Consider the following 22,540-nt stretch of genomic DNA (forward strand, 5'->3'; position numbering starts at 1 on the left):
ACCAAATTACAGGATATATGTACAGTATTTACATGTGATTTATGTATAAGTGTTGTACTAGCTACAAGTAGAAAGATATATCAAATTACAGGATATATGTACAGTAATTACATGTGATTTATGTATAAGTGTTGTACTAGCTACAAGTAGAAAGATATACCAAATTACAGGACATATGTACAGTATTTACATGTGATTTATGTATAAATGTTGTACTAGCTACAAGTAGAAAGGTATACCAAATTACCTGACATATGTACAATATTTACATGTGATTTATGTATAAGTGTTGTACTAGCTACAAGTAGAAAGGTGTACCAAGTTACCAGGCATATGTACAGTATTTACATATGATTTATGTATATGTGTTGTACTAGCTACAAGTAGAAAAATACAAAATCTCATTATCACTACAAATTTCCTGTCAGAGATGAGTGATAGGCTGGAATTGTCTTCCCAATATACTACATGATAATGGTTGATTCAAACAGCTAATTTGAGGTCAACTCATCAGGGTTTGTTCAGAAACTTGTCGATACGTTTTCTATAAGCACCATTCTCATTCTGCAGCCTCGCCAGGATTTTCTGGTCTAGTTTCGCAGCTTTCTTCTCATTTATTTGGAGTGCAACCCTGGCTTTGAAGACATTGTTAGGGTTGGCTAGACCCAACTGAGCACCTGTCTTCGCGACGATATATTGTAGGCTGCTGTCACAGGCTTTGTCTAGCGCTTCTAAATATGGCCCCATGTCTCGTTTCTCTTTTTTGCTCCCTCTGCACAAACATGAACAATTTTGCGTGGCTAAGCCAAAAATGGTGAAGCGCTAGCTAGTTTGCAAAATCATACATATCGTATAACCTCTATATGAACGCTATGGCGATCACTTTTTCAACCCTTTTCCTATAGTGATGTTCTATTAGGGGTAACATTCAAATAGAGGGGGGCACTGTTTCGACTTGCTCATCGAAATTTTGGGAAAATAGCTTTAACCGTTTCTCACTGAAAAGATGCGACGATAATCTTGCCTAAATCTTGCCCTCTCCATCAGATGTATCTAAATTAATGCCATCAGCCTCAGCATTTTGCTAAACCGTTTATCATATACGTTGAAGTATCAGACCGAGTTAAACAAGGATCTACTTTGATTATAAAATATTATCGTGGTACTGTTATCAATTATTTTGAGAATGTCGGTTCCAAAGTTTTAAAGGAATCGTAAAGCTTCGGAGTTGGAAAATGGACATAACGTTTTTAACTTTTAACGACGTTGTAAATGAAGTTAGAATTAAATTAGAATACGTCACAACAAAGGATGTATTCTAATTTAATTCCTCATCATTCATCAAAACACTTACCGGTCTACTCGTAAGATAAGGTAAGATTGTGAACTACATTATGAACGAATCTGTAAACAATGGACCTGATTTAACGACTTCAAATTATTGTGTAGTTCTGACGATTGTGATGATTGATCTTCTCAGGTAACCCATCACTACAATCATCGTATCCACTACTACAGCAACAAAAGAATTGATTGTTATTGATGTAACCAAGTCATTATTCGTGCCATTTGGTAGACACCTTTCTACTGATCACTCGCTATTATTGATTCGTAAAAATCGGAAAATGTCACAGTGGCGGTCAAATGGAGGTGAATCATAGAATGTCAAAGGCATATGAAGCAAGGGTATATGTCAAGGGCATATCGAGGAAGCGTTAAATTAAAGGGCGCTAATGTATTTTTCAATCTATAGCGGTAAAGGTAGCGTTCACATAGAGGTTTTACGGTAACATGGCTAGTCACATTTTGTAGCGAATCAAATTGATACTGTTTCATGTGCAGCAAACTACAGAAATATTTATCAACCAGTCTGGATCAGAATACTCCTATTGAATGTATGTTGTGAAAGGAGGCATATTATCTGGATGAACTGTATCTTGTTTGAGGTGAAATTTATCTAGAAAATAAATATTACTGCACACTAATATAAGTTAATTGAGATGCTTAAAAATAATGATTACTATTGGGATAAATTATATATTCCTTGTGATAAAACAGCTAACCAATTCTACCAATATTTTGACTAGCATACTAAGGGCCTATCAGTGGAGAATAATAACTACAGTATCAGTTGAATGAGGGAGAGATGGATGCAGGACTGTACTTACCCTTTTTTATGCGGCTTAGCATAGACGATGAGAGAGTCATCCGTGCTCTGTTTTGCTTCGCCTTGCAAGGCAGCAATGGGTGGCCAGTCACGCTGCAACAGCAAACTCTATTGTAATTATTCTAGCAGCTACCTACAGTGTATGTCTGATCCTAGAAACAAGGCTATACACTCTGTTAGAGTGCAAGAGCACACGCTGGAATGTAGCGATATAGACCAAGAGTTACAGCGCACTTCAAAAAAATGCAACAAACTTAGACTGGGAACTTGTTTTGGTCAGCGGTGAGGCGGCTGATGCTCCCAGTAGAGCCCTGAACATGTTTGACAGTATTTGTTAGTGACTCAAGTTTAATTGAAAGGCTATAAATATAACAGTAAGTACATCAGATGCCATGTTGGAAACTAGGCTAAATAACAATAGCCAAATGAAATTGAAAAAAAGGAAAATGTTATATTGCAAGCAATGATTGTTTGTAAGTAAAGGCTATGGAAAGGGAAGAGTGAAAGAGGCACTAGTGAAAGAGGCACTGGTGAAAGAGGCACTAGTGAAAAAGGCACTAGTGAAAGAGGTACTAGTGAAATGTAATAAAGAACAAAGACGTTCTATAAACCTTTTTTTCAGTAGAAGGAATATCTGGAAGCACTTTGTATGGAGAGAGTTCCCTTTTATGTTTTTTTACAGCCTCCACTGGTTTCTTTGATGCTTTTGATGGCTTTTCCACAGGATTAACAGTGTTTGCAGGAGTCACAGGCTCTAAAACAGAACAAGACATTTTCATGCACATTGTATATGATGGACATGAATAGAAAATATGAATTCATATCAATCAAACTTTAATTATAAATGGTTAACGCAGATCAGTTTAAGGTTGGGGCCTCTGCTGACTTTGCATATAAAACAATACCTCCAGTACTGTCATGAAATAGTCTGTAAATACACTTAAAACCAACTCCACACTCTCTGAACAATTTCAGCAAAATATCTCATGGCATTCTTTTATAAGAAGGTAGAAAGGACAACTGCAATGCGCCATGGCATTGCAAAACTGACTTCCGGTTTGGTCATTCATGGCACTGAGCTCTCTCTCCAACTCATCCTTCTGCTCAAGGGCTGATGGGAGGAGGTCTGCCTGAGCCACCTGCTGAGAGTGTCGCGACTGTAAAGAGAGAGTTGATGGGAAGACAGGTCCTGTCAGCGTTGGATCTTCTCTCACATGCTCCACTTGACTAGAGTTGTCACTCTAAGAAATATGATTTAAATGTTTAAAAGATAATTCTGTTTATAGTTGCTAGCTAACTGAGCTTTGCAGTTTCATGAAACTAGCTTGTTGATATTTTGTTTAATAGCGAGAGCTCAATGACAATCAAAGGGTTGCTTTGTAGAAAGTTCCAGTGTGCGAGGTTGTTCTAGATGGGGTGGCCTATCAAGTCACCAGAACTTGCCAGGAACTATCGAATCAAGATAAATAGCATAGGACATGTTCATAGAGATAATTTTGGAAAGCAAGGACTAGCGGGTAGTAGGACAATCTGAGTTATTACTATGACTTAGTAGAACTATTATCTTATATTGTCAGATTTGAATTATTCCTGTACAGTTTACGTTAAATTGAATATAAACAAATGCATATATTACTTGTGGTTATTTAAATATCAAAGAAATTTTTATTTTTAATGACAAAAAATGACTTGTTCATATTTTCCAGTGCACCTGGAAAATGTGGACAATCTTGTGGTTTACGATATGGCGGATTCTGGAAAAACTATTGCTTGTATTACAAAACATGCAAGTAGGAAAAGAGAGCCAACAAACTCTGCAAGCTAAAGATAAAATTTAGAGTATTCTAAAGTGAATAGAATAGTGGTAACTGTAATGGAAAAAAGCTGTCCACATTACCCACTTCTCCCCTATATCAAATAACAACAAAAAAACAATTTTTATAAGTTCACTTCCATGATGAGAGAAGTGGATATACAGATTTAGACAGTTTCACTTCCATGATGAGAGAGGTGGATCTACAGATGTCTATAGTTCAACTTTCATGGTGAAAGAGACGGATCTACAGATCTGTATAGTTTCACATTGTCCAAACTCATATTGGCTCAAGAAGAAACAAAGTTTTAACAAGTTTTGAAAGCAACAAACTAAATCACTGTGCTAAAATTTTAGAAAGTTTTATTGTAGAAAACTATCTGGTCAGTCATAGAGTTATTAGTAGGTCATAGAGTTATTAGTCAGTCATAGAGTTATCAGTCAGTCAGAGTTATTAGTCAGTCATAGAGTTATCAGTCATTCAGAGCTTTTAGTCAGTCATAGAGTTATTAGTAGGTCATAGAGTTATTAGTCAGTCATAGAGCTATTAGTCAATCATAGAGCTATTAGTCAGTCATAGAGCTATTAGTCAGTCATAGAGTCATCGTAATAAGTCTGCAGATGTCTATCAATATAGAGCTGTAACTAGTTAGATTTAACTGTAACTAATCTTTGCTGATGTAACCAACCTTTGTTGATGCAGGTCGTTCTATCAGCCTTGACTCTGATGTAGGTCGTTCTATCAACCCTGTCTCTAAGTTCTCAACAGATTTTTTTCCTTCAGATCTTACAACGATTTCTAAAAATCGAAGAGGTCAGCTGTTTTTTATAACCACCATGAAGTTTCTTAAATACATTTTGTTCAATGCTGTTAGTCTTACATAGCAGTTCCAATCACACGAATTTCTTTACAGTATCATTTTGAAACAATTCGGTGAAATACTTTTTTCAAGAAATTAAATGTATTTGACTTACATGTAGGTGCATTAGTAAAATGGCAGGTGACAAAAAGGTCATTAGACCAGCAATTTGGATGCCAGAACATAAGACAAGACCATCAAATCATGGCAAGATGAAATAGATGAACTTTAACAAAAAGGAAGGTCAATTTAAAAGGGCACGCTGAAACTCGGGTTCAAAATCGATGGTAATATTGACTTGGGCCTCGTTTGACCGATGAATAATGGTGAACAACAATAATTCTCAGGTGAAACTGTAAAGTGAATTAAAGTTCAAATGAAACACAAATTTAGGATCATAAAACCAGCTTACCTTTTTTTTCAATTTCTTCATCTTCTTCTTTTACAACGTCTAACTTCTTTTTATTTTTTTCTTTTTTATTTTTTCGATCTTTTTTAGGTTTTCGAGCTGTTGGCTTGGGACTAGTTACATCAGCGTCCCAATGTACTACCTTGTCTTGTTTTGCTGCTTCAACGCCAGTTGCTACGACACCGGCCGCAGGTGCCACGGTAGACACTTGTCTTCCAACAGTCTGTGTGGTTTCAAGTATGTCTGCATTCACAACTTTCTTTTTGGCTGAAGGCTGCTCAATCACTTCTTTGGTTACAACTACCGAATCAGCAGATAGTTTTGATTTGGTATTGACCTCTTCTGTTTTTTTGCTTGTCGCCTTTGAGACGGTGGAAACACTCTCATCAGTACTATCTGAGTCACTATCAGTGTCACTAGCTGACCTTGACATAGTGGAAGATTTAGTTGCAGTAACAGCTGGCTTCTCTTCGTCTGAATGTGAGTAGTCCTCAAACTCTCCTTTAGCCTTTCCTATCTTATTCTTTGTGTTCAGTCTGTTAACCTCTTTGTTTGCAGACTCATCCTCGCTAGATTCTTCTGAGGATGATTCTATCGTAGGTTCCCTCAAAGGAGCGCTTACAACAGGTGACTTTCGTTTGTCTGATACGTCTGTGCGCTCCTCCTCACTGCTGCTTTCCAAACATGAATCATCTTCCTTCACTTGTGTCTTTTTTGGATTGACTGGTGTCGAGTTGTTTTTGACAGGTGTCATTCTCTCTTTGGCATGTGTCACTTTTGGTTGATTTTTGGGAGCTTCTGTCTCTGATTCTTCACTAGAAGAAAAGTCTGTAAAGCCAGCTACCCTCTTTTTACGCCCTTTTTTTTTGCGTTTACTTTTAGGTGGAGGAGTTATTTGAGGTGGTGGAGACTTTGTGGGTTTGTAGGTGGTACCTTTTTGTAGAGAATATTTGCTAGCAGCTACAGATTGTTTACTCGGTGCTCCTTTAGAATAATAATCAAAGAGCCCTTTCCGCGCAGGAGTCTTTGACTCAGCAACCTACATAAGTACAGAAAACAACGTAAGACGTCTGCGCATTCCATGACTAACAATAGCCTTCCATAAATGGCTATACATTTGCATGTAGATGAGTGACTTACCAACTTTGGATACCAATTAAATGTTGCATTCAAATTTAGAAAGAGCATCAAAATAAATGTAAGAAAAGAGGCGTTTGAATTATACAAAACAACAAAGTTTGAAATGACTAAAAATGGCATCTTCACATAATTGAAATGTACACCGGTCAATAAAAATTCAATAACCTTTATTAAAGCTACAAGCTTTTTTTGAATGAGTTCAGGAACTGCTTGGATAAAAAATACAAACTCCTTACATTTAATAAAGTCTCTTACAATGAAACATTTATGAAAATTTGTCAGACATATCTTTTCCCAGTTTATTATTAAATGCAGGTTTCGCTAATTTGATTTACTTAAACAAGTTCTTATTATGAAAACAAAGTAGTTTTCATAAAACATTCAAATGCTTTTTTGCAATAAGTTCTATTAATAATCCTATCTTAAAATGACATAAAAATCATATGAATTCATACTTTAGAGCGACAAAAATTGCTAAATTTCACAAAAATGATGGCTCTCTGAGATTATAAACCAGTATTCATATCTACTATAAAAATGGCAAAAAGTCTGTCTATATATTTGTGTATGTGGGTGTTAATCCACCTTATAGAGCGGCCTTTCCTTCTTTCGTTTCGGTCGTACGAAGCCAACTGAATTAATATGAGTAGCAAATAAATCAATAAAATTAAATAAAATTTACTACTCATTAAATAAATTACTGAGTAATAAATTTAATTAGTAAATGAGTCATAAATTAATATTTACTGTCAATGGAAGTTCACATGAACGTTTGTCTTTTTCAGGCACCTAGACAATTGTTTTCGCTTCGAAAACTACCTACTAAATTTCTACTTCAAAAAGGTTAGCACTTCTCATTTAATGTGGTATTGTCCATGAATTGCCACATTTAAACTACTTAAAAACGTTGCATTGTTTTTACATGTTCATTTCCTTCCGCGGCTGAGTTACTTTTATTTTTTCCAGCTACGAATACTGCAGCTACTACAGAACTTGCACAGGTACTCCGAGTGTTGCAATAGGCGATGGTGAAAAAAGAGCAGCTGGTATCGACTTACTGTCACGCTACTTAAGTCATGGCTAGATGTACGTAGCCTGCTAAAAAGTAGGCACATGCCGAAAACTGTTTGTTCATACACCCGACAGAAAAACAAAGATGTTGTCTATCCGCAAGTGTTGCGTTGAATTAACATTGTGTCATGCTTGCATTGAATTATTGCGCGCGATCGTCAACTGCAGATATAGATGGGTATGAAAGGATGCATGAATCTAGATGCATGAATCTGGATGCATGAATCTAAATACATGAATCTAGAATATTTACTAGATTTTACACACATCTAGCTGTAAAACACATTGCAGATTTCCATTGTCCTCTTCAACATTATTGACATGTATGACCGCATATGTGTATGCATACTCTGATCAGGGCAACAATTTCAGTAGACTGCATATTTGGAACTGTTTTACAGTATGAAAGACAACTCTCAATAAACCTCTTGCTGTACATGAGTTTGTTCCCGTAGATGGGTAATGCAGCTAGTATATATATATATATATATTAATGATATAATAATATTATTATGTTATTATTATTAATATTATTATCATTATTATTAATAACATTATTATTATTAGTGTTTGTATCTTTTATCCTATGTTTTTAATGTTCAGTAACTTCTGCTCTTTTACTCCCCTAATATCACTGCTTTGGCACTCTGACCATTGCTTAGGATGTCAAATATTTACTTGAAGGTTGACTTGCAACAAAATTCACATTACAGTTATTTGGTATCAAAGGATTCACCATGTCTTACTCTGTTGTGATGTAAGTGGAAAATATGTGGAAATGTGATTACAAGCTCTTAAAAGCTAAAAAAAAAGCGGCCGTAGATCGGAATCTCTTTATTTCGATGATGTAACCACGAAATTTGGTTTTCGTCTTGTCACGTATGTTCTCACGAAAATTGAAAGGCCAATACAAAGCTCAATATAAAACTTATCGTAATACTAGTTTATGACAAACACTTCGGGTTTTACCGAAGACCCCGTATCAAATATAGATGCTCGCTACTTTACAGTTTTGTTTCGGCATTATTCAATTGTCAAGTCATTCTCTGATCATGTGACCCAATACTTCGCAAATAATTTTTGCAGCACTTTTCGATTATCACAGGTGACCAACAGGCTCGCCATGATTATCAGACAATGATATGTACTCCTTCGAGCTAAGGTTAAAATTTTTAACGATTTTTTACGGTAAGGTATAAGATATCAGTGCTAAAAGTGACAACATTACAATGACCATAAAACAGACGCGTAAGAACAATAGACATAGTTTTATTGAATGCGTGAAGTATATTTGTGAAAATATTTCGACGAATAAGGCTGCAAGAAAGTGTAAACAGAAACCATCTCTCACAACTACATCACATTTGGCCGTTTTGGAAAGGGAATCCAAACTACGGCGGTTTCGTGTGGCTGCTATTTTTTGTTCGTTTTTGAGCTTTTAAGAGCTTGTAATCACATTTCCACATATTTTGCACCTACAACACAACAAAGTAAGACATGGTGAATCTTTTCATATCAAATAACGGTAATGTGAATTTTGTTGCAAGTCAACCTTTAAGTTGCACACCACATGTTTGAGAGCTTAAGTAGAGGCTTGACTGTATAGCCTGTGTACATTAAATGCGCTGTACGTGGTACACACTAGGAATGGCATATGTGGTTCGCAAAGGTGTTATTGACTATCGTTGGAGTTGTGCCACCGATAGCGATAGCTATTGAATTATCAATGAGCAGACAGAGTTCACCGATAGTTATCGCGTGACTTGGCAGCTGGTAAAGCTATCACATTATCGTGTCTGAAAAAAAATCGAAGGGGGAGGGATAGAAAAAGGAAAAGCTGCAGAAAAAAACTACGTACCTGCAAAACTATCGGGTTATTTCTTTTTTATTATTCAATAACAATATATAAGTTTCGGATGTTTTGATAGGCTAAAAATAAGCAACATATTCATATTGAGAAGGCAACTACCGACTATCGCAATCGACTATCGAGCTATCCTGCAACCCTAGTACACACTAGCCGCTGATACAACTAATATACAGCTGTTACACCAAAGTTTCAATTACATACATCAGGGAGGCCACATACGCTCTCCTTTACGCTCAAAACTTTCATAGCATTTGCATTCTATTTAAATGACTTGTAATATGGTTTCCTTTCAAATATCAAATGTAAACATTCCATCAGGCCCCGCCATACCAACCGCCTGAATTATTGATTGGCGAGCCAGAGCTCTTTAATGTTACCATGTTAGCACCTTTCCTTTTTCCGTGTCACACCTATGCACTAGAGAGCTATACAGGAAGCTCACTTCAACTGGATAGTATTTCAGTTGCCTAATCAATATTTCATTATTTCATTATTTTATGATGAGTAACCAGGGCTGTTAAAGAGACGTCACTTGTTTACTTAATCTACGAGTCTAAAGGTGAAATCAGTCCTCATTCTTCATTGGACGCTAGAGAGAACAGATTCTACACAAATCACAAGCAACCAATCATTTGGCCTCGTATTTAGGCATGTAAAGCAGCAGAATTAAATTATTAAAAAGAAAGTTTGAAAATATACACAATCACATATAATTGCAATATTACAGATTGGCAAATCTTAGCTTAAAGGTTGACTTGCAATAAAATTCACATTACTATTATTTGGTATCAAAAGATTCACCATGTTTTACTCTGATATGTTGTAGGTGCAAAAAACGTGGGAATGTGATTACAAGCTCTTAAAAGCTAAAAAACGAACAGTTAATCGCAGCCACAAAGACCGCCGTAGTTTGGATTCGCTTTCCAAAACGGCTCAAATGGGACGTGGTTGTTACAGGATAGTTTCTGTTTACACTTTCATGCAACCTCATTCGTCGAAATATTTTCACAAATATACTTCACCAAAAACTTCACTAAAACCATGTCTATTGTTTTTACGCGTCTGTTTTATCGTCATTGTAATGCCGTCACTTTTAGCACTGATATCTTATAACTTACTGTCAAAAATCGTTAAACTTTTTAACCTTAGCTCGAAGGAGTATATATCATTGTCTGATAATACTGACGAGCCTGTTGGTTACCTGTGATAATCGAAAAGAGCCTCAAAAATTATTTGCGAAGTATTGGGTCGCGTGATCAGATTACGACTTGACGATTGAATAATGCCAAAAGAAAACTGTAAAGTAGCGAGCATCTATATTTGATACGGGGTCTTCGGTAAAACCCGAAGTGTTTGTCATAAACTAATGCTACGATAAGTTTTACAGTAAGCTTTGTATTGGCCTTTCAATTCACGTGAGAACATACGTGACAAGACGATAACCAAACTGGAATGACTACGTCAGATAAATAAACAGATTCCAATCTACGGCGGCTTTTCGTTTTGAGCGTTAAAGAGCTGGTAATCACATTTCCACGTATTTGACACCTACAACACAACAGAGTGAGACATGGTGAATCTTTTGATACCAAATAACTGTAATGTGAACTTTGTTGCAAGTCAACCTTTAAAGTATGTCTGTCATTAGTTCATTTCACTAGGAAAATCTCTCTAAGATCAAGTATGTATGATGACTGCTTAGCTTACTGCAAGCAGAGGGTGCGCGTTTGTTAAGAGCCTTTGTTACACAAACAATGGCTCAGTGATCTTGGCTGGACATGTCTGAGCCCAGTGATTAAGGAACCTCAATGACTGGAAACATGCCCAGTTGCAGAGAGTATTTTAAGGTTGGATTTCTTTCTGTCACTACAAGTGGCCTGCTTAGGAAATTGAACTTCAACCTGTTGTTTGCAGGTCAGGCGTTCTTGACCTTTAGCAAGACTGCCCTTGTTAAATTAAGACTGTTGTAAAGATGGCATACGCTGTTGTCTCACCCTACTTCTCGGCAGAAGTGTGTCATACAATTATACACATTAGGCTATATATTTCTGATATAGAAATGCTTACTTTTTGCTTCTCTGACTGTTTTGGGGCTGGGTTTTGTTGTTGTTGGTTCTCCTTTTGGGGCTTTGGAGACGGAGATCTGGTCCTCAGTTCATTGTCATAATCTGAATCTGATTCTGAAACTAGCTCTGCAAAGAACACAAGTCTGTCTATCAGCAAAATAGAGTAAATTGCAGAAAGCATCAACTGCATGGTAACAGGTTGAGATTGAGGCCAGCCCAGGAACAGTGAATAAATATGATGGTTTATTAAGAGAAATAGCTGACAGCAGAAAGTTCAACATAATTATGAAAGGAATAGGCAGCTAAAGAACACACATAGGGGATATAATGTCTCTATTACAAAGTACATAGGGAATATAATGTCTCTATTACAAGGTACATAGGGGATATAATGTCTCTATTACAAGGCACATAGGGGATATAATGTCTCTATTACAAGGCAGCTAAAGAACACAGGTAGGGGATATAATGCCTCTATTACAAGGTTGGGAAATTATGAGTTTTGTGTCATGTAGAGGATACTCATTTGTAAGGGGTTATCCCATCCTTTGTTAGCACTTGGCAGGGAGTGACGTTCTGCCTCTTGAGACATCATCAACAACAGTAGTTTGAGATCTTTATAGTTAGTTAATACCTAATGTTATGGCTTGCTGTATAATACATTTTAGTGAAAGTTAAAAAAGTTTATATTGGACTCATCCATGAGTCATCCTCTAACCAATAGAGTGATTGCTGTGTCGATTGTATATTATTACAAGAAGATCTTCAAATTTACAGAGATATGTTGGCATCAGCTATTGCTGATCCTTCAATCCCATTTTCAAATTAAGTACTCCAAAGGAAATCTAAAAGTGACCAGGCAACGCCTACGCTATTCAATTTAAACTACGCTCACATTTTAAAATCAACATTGGGTTAGCCTATTATCTAATAACTCATATAGACTATAGCCGTGTGGATACAGAGCAAAGAGAAGCAGTCATACAATTACATAAACTCGATTATATGTATTGTATGAACTTCTAGCTCCTTTGTACATATATTCGTCTAGTTTCTAACAGCTAAATCTCATACCCTAGATATAATTATAGTCAACTGTGAGTGAGAAAATGAGAGGTTAAAGAAATCCTACCTTTAGCAGCAGGTCTGACTGGTGAAGGAGCCCGAGGCGGAGGTGAAACAACTTCTGGAGTGTGTACTTTTTGTTCAGCCGGAAAACTCTTTGGCTCCGCTACATGTTAGAAAATGGATAAAACATTTACAAAAACATAAACCTGTTAATGTTAGTACATGCTGCATGCTGGTCATAAACCAGCTTGTTGAAAATACAGGGGAATTGTGGGAATTAGTTATTATGAACAGTTGTTAGATCTTCATGTGATCACTCACTCACACCAGTGTGCAGTACTCTACAGTGTGATCACTCACTCACACCAGTGTGCAGTACTCTACAGTGTGATCACTCAATCACACCAGTGTGCAGTACTCTACAGTGTGATCACTCACTCACACCAGTGTGCTGTACTCTACAGTGTGATCACTCACTCACACCAGTGTGCTGTACTCTACAGTGTGATCACTCACTCACACCAGTGTGCAGTACTCTACAGTGTGATCACTCACTCACACCAGTGTGCAGTACTCTACAGTGTGATCACTCAATCACACCAGTGTGCAGTACTCTACAGTGTGATCACTCACTCACACCAGTGTGCAGTACTCTACAGTGTGATCACTCACTCACACCAGTGTGCAGCACTCTACAGTGTGATCACTCACACACACCAGTGTGCTGTACTCTACAGTGTGATCACTCACTCACACCAGTGTGCAGTACTCTACAGTGTGATCTTCTCTAAGGTGAAACACTACCAACTCAGAAATGGTGAGTCTGAAATGAACAATAATATTTTAGAAGCGTGTTACCCTCAGCTATTGGGCGTCTTCTAGGTTGGGGACTTGGAGAAAAAACTGGAGTTCCTAAAAAGTAGGATGATTACAAACTTGAGAACTTGGTTCTATCCAAAAGCTTTCTATCGACAGGCAGTCAGGCTAGCTCACAACTTACAGTATTAGCGTGTCACAAGTGGCACCTGCATTTAGTTGCCACGCACTGACAGGCACTTCAATACAACTGTTTCATTCCAAGACAGTTCACCATGTTTTATGTAACATTCTATCACTGATAACATTCGAGGTGATTGCAAAACTATTTACATTTATAAAAAAAGAGATTTTTGGAAAACAAAAAAATAAGTTAATCTCTAATAATTTATATTCATATATAGTTATTCAACTAGCACCATCAAAAATCCTATCTAGAGTGGAATAAAACTGGGTCTTTTCCTTTATTTTGTTTTAATGGCTGAACACAGAACAAAGGAAAAAATTATCAACATAAGATAAAGTTACATGTTATTATAGTACATCATTCCTTAAACAAAAGTCTAGCCTCTGTTACAAACTGGTAATAGCAAGTGCTACATTATGACTCACTTAGTGGGTCAAAAACTGAACAGTATCACCATGATGCACAGGTATAAGAAGACCAAATTTTAGGAAAGACTCTGGTATCCCATAGCATTCCTAGTTCCATGACAACAGGCTAGTTTTCAGTACGTATTAGTTGGTGCTACATACAACGTCTGTTCATTTACACCTTTAACCACTGCTGTAGACTAGTTTTTACTAGTGACCCACCCTTACTACGGACGAGCAAGTACCTTCTAATTTTTATTTAGACTGCTAACCACTACTATAGACTAGTTCCTATCAGTGACCCATCCCGACTATTGACTAGCAAGTTCTTTCTACTTTCTGTTACCCAGTACCTCTGGTTACTACTTACGAGGCTTAGGAGGCTTAGGAGGCTCTGGTTTCTTCCGTTCAGGCTTCTACAAAATATCATAAAAATAAAACTAGCAGTTAATTTGATTCTAGCCAAGTAAAACTCATGCAACGCAGATCTTGGGATAAATTTCCCTGATATGTAAAAGTAGGTTTAGGAAAAACACGGCTAGTAATCAAAGCTGGTGATCAATAAATCCTTTTAAACAGCTGCGTTTCCTTTTGTATGCCGGACAAGCAAGGAGAATTGTCAGAATATAACAGTTGTCACATACACGAGAAACCGTCATAAATTAAAAGAAATTTGCCAGAGGGCTTATTCCATCTTGAGCTACGAGTATGAGCTGGTGAAGATACTTTGTAGAGGGTCATGAGCTATGAGTATGAGCTGGTGAAGATACTTTGTGGAGGGTCATGAGCTACGAGTATGAGCTGGTGAAGATACTTTGTGGAGGGTCATGAGCTACGAGTATGAGCTGGTGAAGATACTTTGTGGAGGGTCATGAGCTACGAGTATGAGCTGGTAAAGATACTTTGTGGAGAGTCATGAGCTACGAGTATGAGCTGGTGAAGATACTTTGTGGAGGGTCATGAGCTACGAGTATGAGCTGGTGAAGATACTTTGTGGAGGGTCATGAGCTACGAGTATGAGCTGGTAAAGATACTTTGTGGAGAGTCATGAGCTACGAGTATGAGCTGGTGAAGATACTTTGTAGAGGGTCATGAGCTACGAGTATGAGCTGGTGAAGATACTTTGTGGAGGGTCATGAGCTACGAGTATGAGCTGGTGAAGATACTTTGTGGAGGGTCATGAGCTACGAGTATGAGCTGGTGAAGATACTTTGTGGAGGGTCATGAGCTACGAGTATGAGCTGGTGAAGATACTTTGTGGAGGGTCATGAGCTACGAGTATGAGCTGGTGAAGATACTTTGTAGAGGGTCATGAGCTAATCATGTAATAATATACAATGTTTAAAAGTTGATTAGCTCAATAAAATGAGAACAACATTTTTCTAGAAGAATTATTATTAGACATCAAATTTAGAAACAGACATTGGTGCGTACAACTAGGACTGTCTTGGTACTGAGGATAACAACCAGGAACTGCTCCGAAAGTCAGAAAACCTCTGCAAGGGTTTCATAAGCAACTATTTGGTTCACATTAAATAGTCTTTACCTGAAATTTCAATTGCTATCTAAAACTGGTAAAAAATTATTTAATATTTTGTAGCAACGGAATTAGTTGAAATAGTAAATTTATAGCTTAAAACTAAAGCAAAGCAGCCAGCTAATTATCTTATCAGAAAGACTGATATGAAAACTCATAACATATCTACAGGATTCCTGTCTATGAATGAAGTCTATTGAGTGGTATTCTTCTGAAACGAGTTATTACAGTTTTCATTACTTCTGAGGCTTATGGATGCTCTTTTGAGGAAATCTCATTTAATCATATATAATTAAATGGGATTATATATATAATTAAATCTGTTCCACTTTTATTAAATATATTTAATAAAGGTGGAACAGATTTTAGCAAAGAACTAGAAGAGTTTATTCAGGGATTCCAGAGTTTAACAGTGTGAGCCAAGAGAACAGCAGAGAGAACTACTTTACATCAACCTACTCTGTAGCCTGTAAACTGATAACTATATAGAGATATAAGATACTCGTTCCCCAAGTTGCTTCTATGGTTCTAAAATAGTGAAAAGTGCGAAAAAGTAAAACTATTATTTATTAGTTACAGTATGTGCCAAGTCGAAAAAGATAAATTCTGTGTTTCTATACAAGGACAGTACCATGCAGTCAATAAGATATACTTTAGAAGCGAGTGACTATCTTCTCAATACTATACCGCTAATGATATGCAACAGACGTAGTACTTCAGAGAGTGCAACTCATCAACTTGCTGTTCAGTTCAATTCAATTCAGTGAACTGATGAATAAAACATAATGTTAGAGTCTCACGAGAGAAGTTTTGCAATCTGTTTGAAACCGTCCGTTCAACGTCAGTCTGTTTTCATACAAACCCCACTTCACAATAAATTAATAATTAATTTTATCGGAAACTTAGTGCCATCTTGAACAACTGAGAGAGTCTGTAAATAAGATCCAGTAACGAGCTGCGCAGCTAAAAACTTTGTTTCTTGCTGTTCATACAAGCAGCCAGCGCCAGGTCCCTTTATCTCAACTGCTAGTATTTTCAGATTATCTAGCAGGAAAGGTGATAGAAGTAGATATTAAAACACCTTTATACGTTATAGTGGCATCAAGTGCAGACAAAACAACAGCATTACAAACACAAGGAAGATTGATCCAAAACAACAGCATTTCAAAACACAAAGGAGATTATTCCGAGTTTTGTGACATTCGATCTTTAAAGTTTGACTTTGTCTGCCATATCTGGAAGATATAGCAGACAAACTTAAGGTTAAACGCATAAAGTGTCAATAGTTCAACATCGAGTTAGTTGAGTGTTATTAAGCTACCAGTAAAAGTATAACAAAACATGGTTTTCTTTAGGTTCATGTATTTTCTGCATTATAAAACTCTGATCTTGCAATTTGACTTGAAACTGTCAGACTCATTGAGTAATATAGGCAGTGATTAGAGTGCTTCATAAAATACTGCCATGTACAGGAGTTTAACTTGTACATTTACCTTACGATTGACACACTCTAGTAACTGCACGAATCCGACTGCCTTGCATTTTGGCAGAATAATTTTACTATAATAAGAGTGATGTTCAGTGACATTAAAACAATTTATTTCGTGAAGAAAGAGCTCTAAAAGCGAAGTGTCAGAGCTCTATGTACTATTTACGGCTTATTTAACGTAAAAAGCAAGCTCACTTCACGCAATGATGGGCTCAATTGGCAACCTTAGAACTTTTGTATTCCATATATGATATTCCATATATGGTATACCATATATAGTATATGCGCAATGATCTATCCGATTAGAAGCCTAAGAGCGCCTTTTCGCATGCATCAAGGACAAGCGGCCTCAATGAAAGCCTACAGAGATTGTTGTTGTGAAAGCTGTGTAGCACTTTTCATTAATAATATAAACTCCGTATGTTGGTCTTACTACTAGTGGTTACCATAAACATAGACATCTATACAGAAAGCTACAATCTAACATGTAACACTTGAACTTGTGAGTCTGATCTCAGTTTTTTCAGTAGCGTATTGTCAAACCATAGAATTCTTTCAAATTTACTGGAATCTCACGGTCACGAATGTAAAACCTTGACAAACCTTAGCTCCGGTTTCTTTTCTCTTTCTGCCGAGCAAGATTCGATCATTAAGGTTCTCCCGCCCTTTCGCTTCTCTCATATAAGCTGCTACAACTCGGTCAGCCTCAGGCCTGCTCTTACACCCTCTTAATAACTGCTTCAACTCTGGTTCCACTAAAATACAACGCCATTTGTATGAATGGTTGCTCAAAGAAAGTTAAGAATTTTTATTAAACCTGTATTTCTCATTTCCATCTAATATTTGTAATCTCTAGACATAACGGTTTAACCCAGAATAAAATGGCAACGATACTGAAACAGTTAGTGTGACTCAAGGTACTTTAGTAGAGTATTGTTCAACTAACTGTCCCACACGAAAAACAGCAAATATGGTGGACGATCACGAGAAAAACGCCGGATTTGTTTGTAAAATCTTTTTGCAACTGAAAGTAACATTTTTAGATTTGCAGTGGGTATGTATGTATTAGGCTTCTGATACAAACAAGGTCGATTAGTTAGCTTTGTGATGAAACCTCATCAATACAGATTTTTAAACATAAACAGGAAGCCAAAATCGGGACTAAGGAATCTGACTAAGATTTTAATTATACACAAGACAAGACATGAAATAGAGCCCTCCAAAAGAGGAGCTAAACAATGTATATTTGTATATTTGTATACAGAGACAGCTATAAATGAGTGACTCACAAGGCTATCTAAAAGCTATACGTTTCCCAATACTGCTGCTGGATTCTTGAAAGAGAAAACTCTACTTACTTGTAGTTTGGCTATTTAGAGGAGGGAAAGAGAAACGCAGGTACTTTGTGAACAGCTAGATATTCTTGGCAAGTAAACGAGTAAGACTGCATGTTGACAGCTATTCTGAACTGTCCTTTGGCAGCAACGCAACAATCGATAAAACTCAATGCAGTGTATAGCAGTAGTCACAAATAGAAATATCTATTGTCAATGAACTGAGAGCGTTTACCTGCGCTATTCTTGTGAAAACAAAGAGATCCACGTCAAACAATGATGGACACTTGTCCAGCCATCATGTCAGGTCACAATGCAGAGTGACATGCGCCTTTGTAATTAATAAATCTGTTACCTTCTTCCAACACTATGGTGAAGCTACAAAAATAATAATATTCTTAAGTTATAATTGTTACCAAATAAACAACTGGCTTAGAATAAACAACTGACCTAGAAGTGGTGAGCAACACGCATACATGTGGTAGATTTGAATCAAGCGCTTTGTGGAATAATCGGACACGGCTTAATTCAGGGCTGCAAAAAGGTATATAACACTATCTTTTGGCATTAACTTTCATTGGCATTAATTTTGATTGGCATTAATTTTGATAGAACAAGAGTTGTCAACCCTTGCCCGTTCATTAGCATGAATGAAGTCCAAATTGACTCTGAAAAATTCAAATATTCTTTCGAACAGAGTGAACAGTGGAGGGGTCTGTAGATATAAGGAAACTTGTTGCATATTTATGGCTAATGCTGAGGCAGCACAAAAAGGCAGCGCAACTAAAAATAAATTGAGTGCATCTGTGAATACCAGTGGATGGCTGCTGAGCTTGATCAATTTAAAGTGCATTTAACCAGAACTTTTGTCTCAATGTCCTTGATTCATGATTCTGCCTAAATAGTTAATAAAAAACGCGCTTGCGTGTTTATAGCTTGAAATTAATGATATTAACAACAGGTGGATATTTTATGAAACATCTAAGGTTTTCACCATGAGAGTTATGTTCTCTCACACAAACAGTCTAGGTCTACCTGCCTTTTTGGGCTTCCTCAGCTACTAGCCATGAATATGAAAAAACCTTTCCTCATCTTTACAAGTACTTTCACTGTTTCTCTGTTGAAACGGATATTGCAATCCTTCAGAGCACCTTGGAGAATTAATGTGTGACTCATTGCAGGCTAGTGAGCTAGCATGGTTAGACAACTCCTGTTCTATTACAAAATTGAGTCTATCTAGCAAGGCTGATAGCAAGAAGTTAATATAATTGAATCAGTATGAAAGTTCAAAAGTACTAGTATTTGAAACAAAAACTCATAGGTGAATTAATTTGATTGTAATTCAAATGGCAATTTGATTGTATGTAAATTGCAGGGAAGCCTCATCAGTAAGCTCCTACAAGGATGTTGCACTAAAATAATATAGAAAATGTTTTCAAGTTACACAAAATGTGCAAAATAAAAAAAAAACTCAAAATGAAAAGAACTACTAGCTAAAATTTACATCATCAACTGTACTTACATCACCAGCTGTACTTACAAAGCTTTCAACTCGGCATCAGACAGTTTTTCAAGGTGATGAAAGTTTTCCGCTAGATCTAGTTTTCTCTAGGAGGTTGGTGTTGCCAGGTTTGATAAGTGTTTTAGTGCTCCTAATGCTATTGGTATCCCATGCATGTTTTACTCTCCGATGCTAACGACCGTGCTTCCCCTAGATTCCTTCAAGCAAACACTTTGTTAATACCATCCCCTACATTTCTTCAACCAAACACTTTGTCAATACCATCCCCTGCATTCCTTCAACCAAACACTCTGTCAATACCATCCCCTACATTCCTTCAACCAAACACTTTGTCAATACCATCCCCTGCATTCCTTCAACCAAACACTTTGTCAATACCATCCCCTACATTCCTTCAACCAAACACTTTGTCAATACCATCCCCTGCATTCCTTCAACCAAACACTTCGTCAATACCATCCCCTGCATTCCTTCAACCAAACACTTTGTCAATACCATCCCCTGCATTCCTTCAACCAAACACTTTGTCAATACCATCCCCTACATTCCTTCAACCAAACACTTTGTCAATACCATCCCCTACATTCCTTCAACCAAACACTTTGTCAATACCATCCCCTGCATTCCTTCAACCAAACACTTTGTCAATACCATCCCCTGCATTCCTTCAACCAAACACTTTGTCAATACCATCCCCTACATTCCTTCAACCAAACACTTTGTCAATACCATCCCCTGCATTCCTTCAACCAAACACTTTGTCAATACCATCCCTTACATTCCTTCAACCAAACACTTTGCCAATACCATTTCCTACATTCCTTCAACCAAACACTTTGTCAATACTATCCCCTACATTCCTTCAACCAAACACTTTGTCAATACCATCCCCTACATTCCTTCAACTAAACACTTTGTCAATACCATCCCCTACATTCCTTCAACCAAACACTTTGTCAATACCATCCCCTACATTCCTTCAACCAAACACTTTGTCAATACTATCCCCTACATTCCTTCAACCAAACACTTTGTCAATACCATCCCCTACATTCCTTCAACCAAACACTTTGTCAATACCATCTCCTGCATTCCTTCAACCAAACACTTTGTCAATACTATCCCCTACATTCCTTCAACCAAACACTTTGTCAATACCATCCCCTACATTCCTTCAACCAAAAACTTTGTCAATACCATCCCCTACATTCCTTCAACCAAACACTTTGTCAAGACCATCCCCTACATTCCTTCAACCAAACACTTTGTCAATACCATCCCCTACATTCCTTCAACCAAACACTTTGTCAATACCATCCCCTACATTCCTTCAACCAAACACTTTGTTAATACCATCCCCTACATTCCTTCAATCAAACACTTTGTCAATACCATCCCCTGCATTCCTTTAACCAAACACTTTGTCAATACCATCTCCTGCATTCCTTCAACCAAACACTTTGTCAATACCATCCCCTGCATTACTTCAACCAAGCACAATGTCAAGACCATCCCCTACATTCCTTCAACCAAACATTTTGTCAATACCATCCCCTACATTCCTTCAATCAAACACTTTGTCAATACCATCCTCTACATTCCTTCAACCAAACACTTTGTCAATACCATCCCCTACATTCCTTTAACCAAACACTTTGTTAATACCATCCCCTACATTCCTTCAACCAAACCCTTTGTTTCAAATTAAAACTTTACACAATTGTACAAATGTTTCTACATGTACCTGTTTTTAGGCCTTTGCTATACATTGGTAGACTGCCTAAGTAGTATGACTGTATGTTGTCCAATGTATATATCAGATGGTTGAGCTTGTTAGCCCCTATTTCTGACTGTGGTACATTTATGTGTATACAATGCATGTAGCTCAATATACTATAGAACTGATTGTTATTAAATTTGGAATAACTTACATACTATCAAGATTTTAAACATAATGATTAGCTGTTTGCTTATTGAAAATGCAATAAAAAGCTGCATGTGAATTGTTTGGTCATTTACCAGAACATAGCATTCTAATTATAAACGAAAAGCAAGCAGATTACACCAGTGAACCAGCAGTCAATAGCACGGGCTAACACTTTTAAACTCTCCCTGGTACAAACACCTCTACTCGCTTTAAACTATATAAACGAGAGAAATTCAGATGGCTACTAATAGAGAAGAGCGGTTGGTCAGTAGCAATTCAAACACTTCTGACTAGATTACCAGAAGTAATTGTTTTTGAATATAGGTCTACTGTAAGAGGGGTGACTGAGACCCCCATTTCTGTTTGCTCCAAAAGAATCCTGGCTAGTAAAGGAGTATAAATACCTGGACGCACTCTTACCACAAGAAAAACTATTATAACTATCCTAGTGCATTAGTTTTGAAGCAACGGTATGATTTATTATAGCCAATTTCCATCTAGAAAGCAAGTGACTTTTACTTTAGCAAGGATGTTGGGTGCTATTTGTGGCAGATCTTTCAGACAAAAACAAACTTGCGAGCCTTTTACAAACATCGTTTTTTCAGCCACTGACTATATAATAATACGAAATTATATGAAATAATGAAAGTGAAAGGCCATTGTTTCCAGTTAGGCCTACATCCTGTCTTCAATAAGAATAGGTTTTGGTCACTGGTTGTAGGTTAATGCGAACAATTTTTCTATCTAGTTCTCTCAGCTCACAACAGCAAGCTTTGTTGCCCTCTTATGATGCAGTTGCAAAGCTTTTGGTGGCTAATGCTCACTCGGATGGCGGAAATAAAGGGCATATTGGCACC

General features: G+C 37.0%; 2 protein-coding genes across 2 annotated transcripts; one reads left to right on the forward strand and one right to left on the reverse strand.

Moving 5' to 3' along the window:
* Window positions 1-510: 510 nt before the first annotated feature.
* LOC137407889 (nucleolar protein dao-5-like) lies at window positions 511-17,581 on the reverse strand. Its single transcript, XM_068094271.1, has 11 exons — window positions 17,504-17,581; window positions 14,245-14,290; window positions 13,323-13,376; window positions 12,529-12,627; window positions 11,398-11,522; window positions 5,253-6,288; window positions 4,670-4,779; window positions 3,219-3,408; window positions 2,779-2,921; window positions 2,169-2,260; window positions 511-772 (listed from the first exon to the last, which is right to left on the reverse strand). The coding sequence occupies exons 1-11, from the start codon at window positions 17,579-17,581 to the stop codon at window positions 511-513; spliced, it is 2,235 nt and encodes a 744-aa protein (XP_067950372.1).
* Window positions 17,582-19,905: 2,324 nt separating this feature from the next.
* On the forward strand, window positions 19,906-21,168 carry LOC137407891 (uncharacterized). The gene has a single exon (XM_068094272.1). The coding sequence runs from the start codon at window positions 19,906-19,908 to the stop codon at window positions 21,166-21,168; it is 1,263 nt and encodes a 420-aa protein (XP_067950373.1).
* Window positions 21,169-22,540: the final 1,372 nt, after the last annotated feature.

Source organism: Watersipora subatra, chromosome 11, assembly GCF_963576615.1.
Source record: "Watersipora subatra chromosome 11, tzWatSuba1.1, whole genome shotgun sequence".
Taxonomy (NCBI): domain Eukaryota; kingdom Metazoa; phylum Bryozoa; class Gymnolaemata; order Cheilostomatida; family Watersiporidae; genus Watersipora; species Watersipora subatra.

What these genes read in the sequence shown, in the direction of transcription:
- LOC137407889 (XM_068094271.1), bottom strand. Translation starts at nt 17,581, where the DNA reads ATGAGAGAAGCGAAAGGGCGGGAGAACCTTAATGATCGAATCTTGCTC. An exon ending in AACGACCTGCATCAACAAAG is followed by an intron (nt 3,409 to 4,669) that starts GTTGGTTACATC and finishes CATATTTCTTAG; the next exon opens with AGTGACAACTCTAGTCAAGT. An exon ending in CATGAATGACCAAACCGGAA is followed by an intron (nt 2,922 to 3,218) that starts GTCAGTTTTGCA and finishes GTTCTGTTTTAG; the next exon opens with AGCCTGTGACTCCTGCAAAC.
- LOC137407891 (XM_068094272.1), top strand. Translation starts at nt 19,906, where the DNA reads ATGCATGTTTTACTCTCCGATGCTAACGACCGTGCTTCCCCTAGATTC.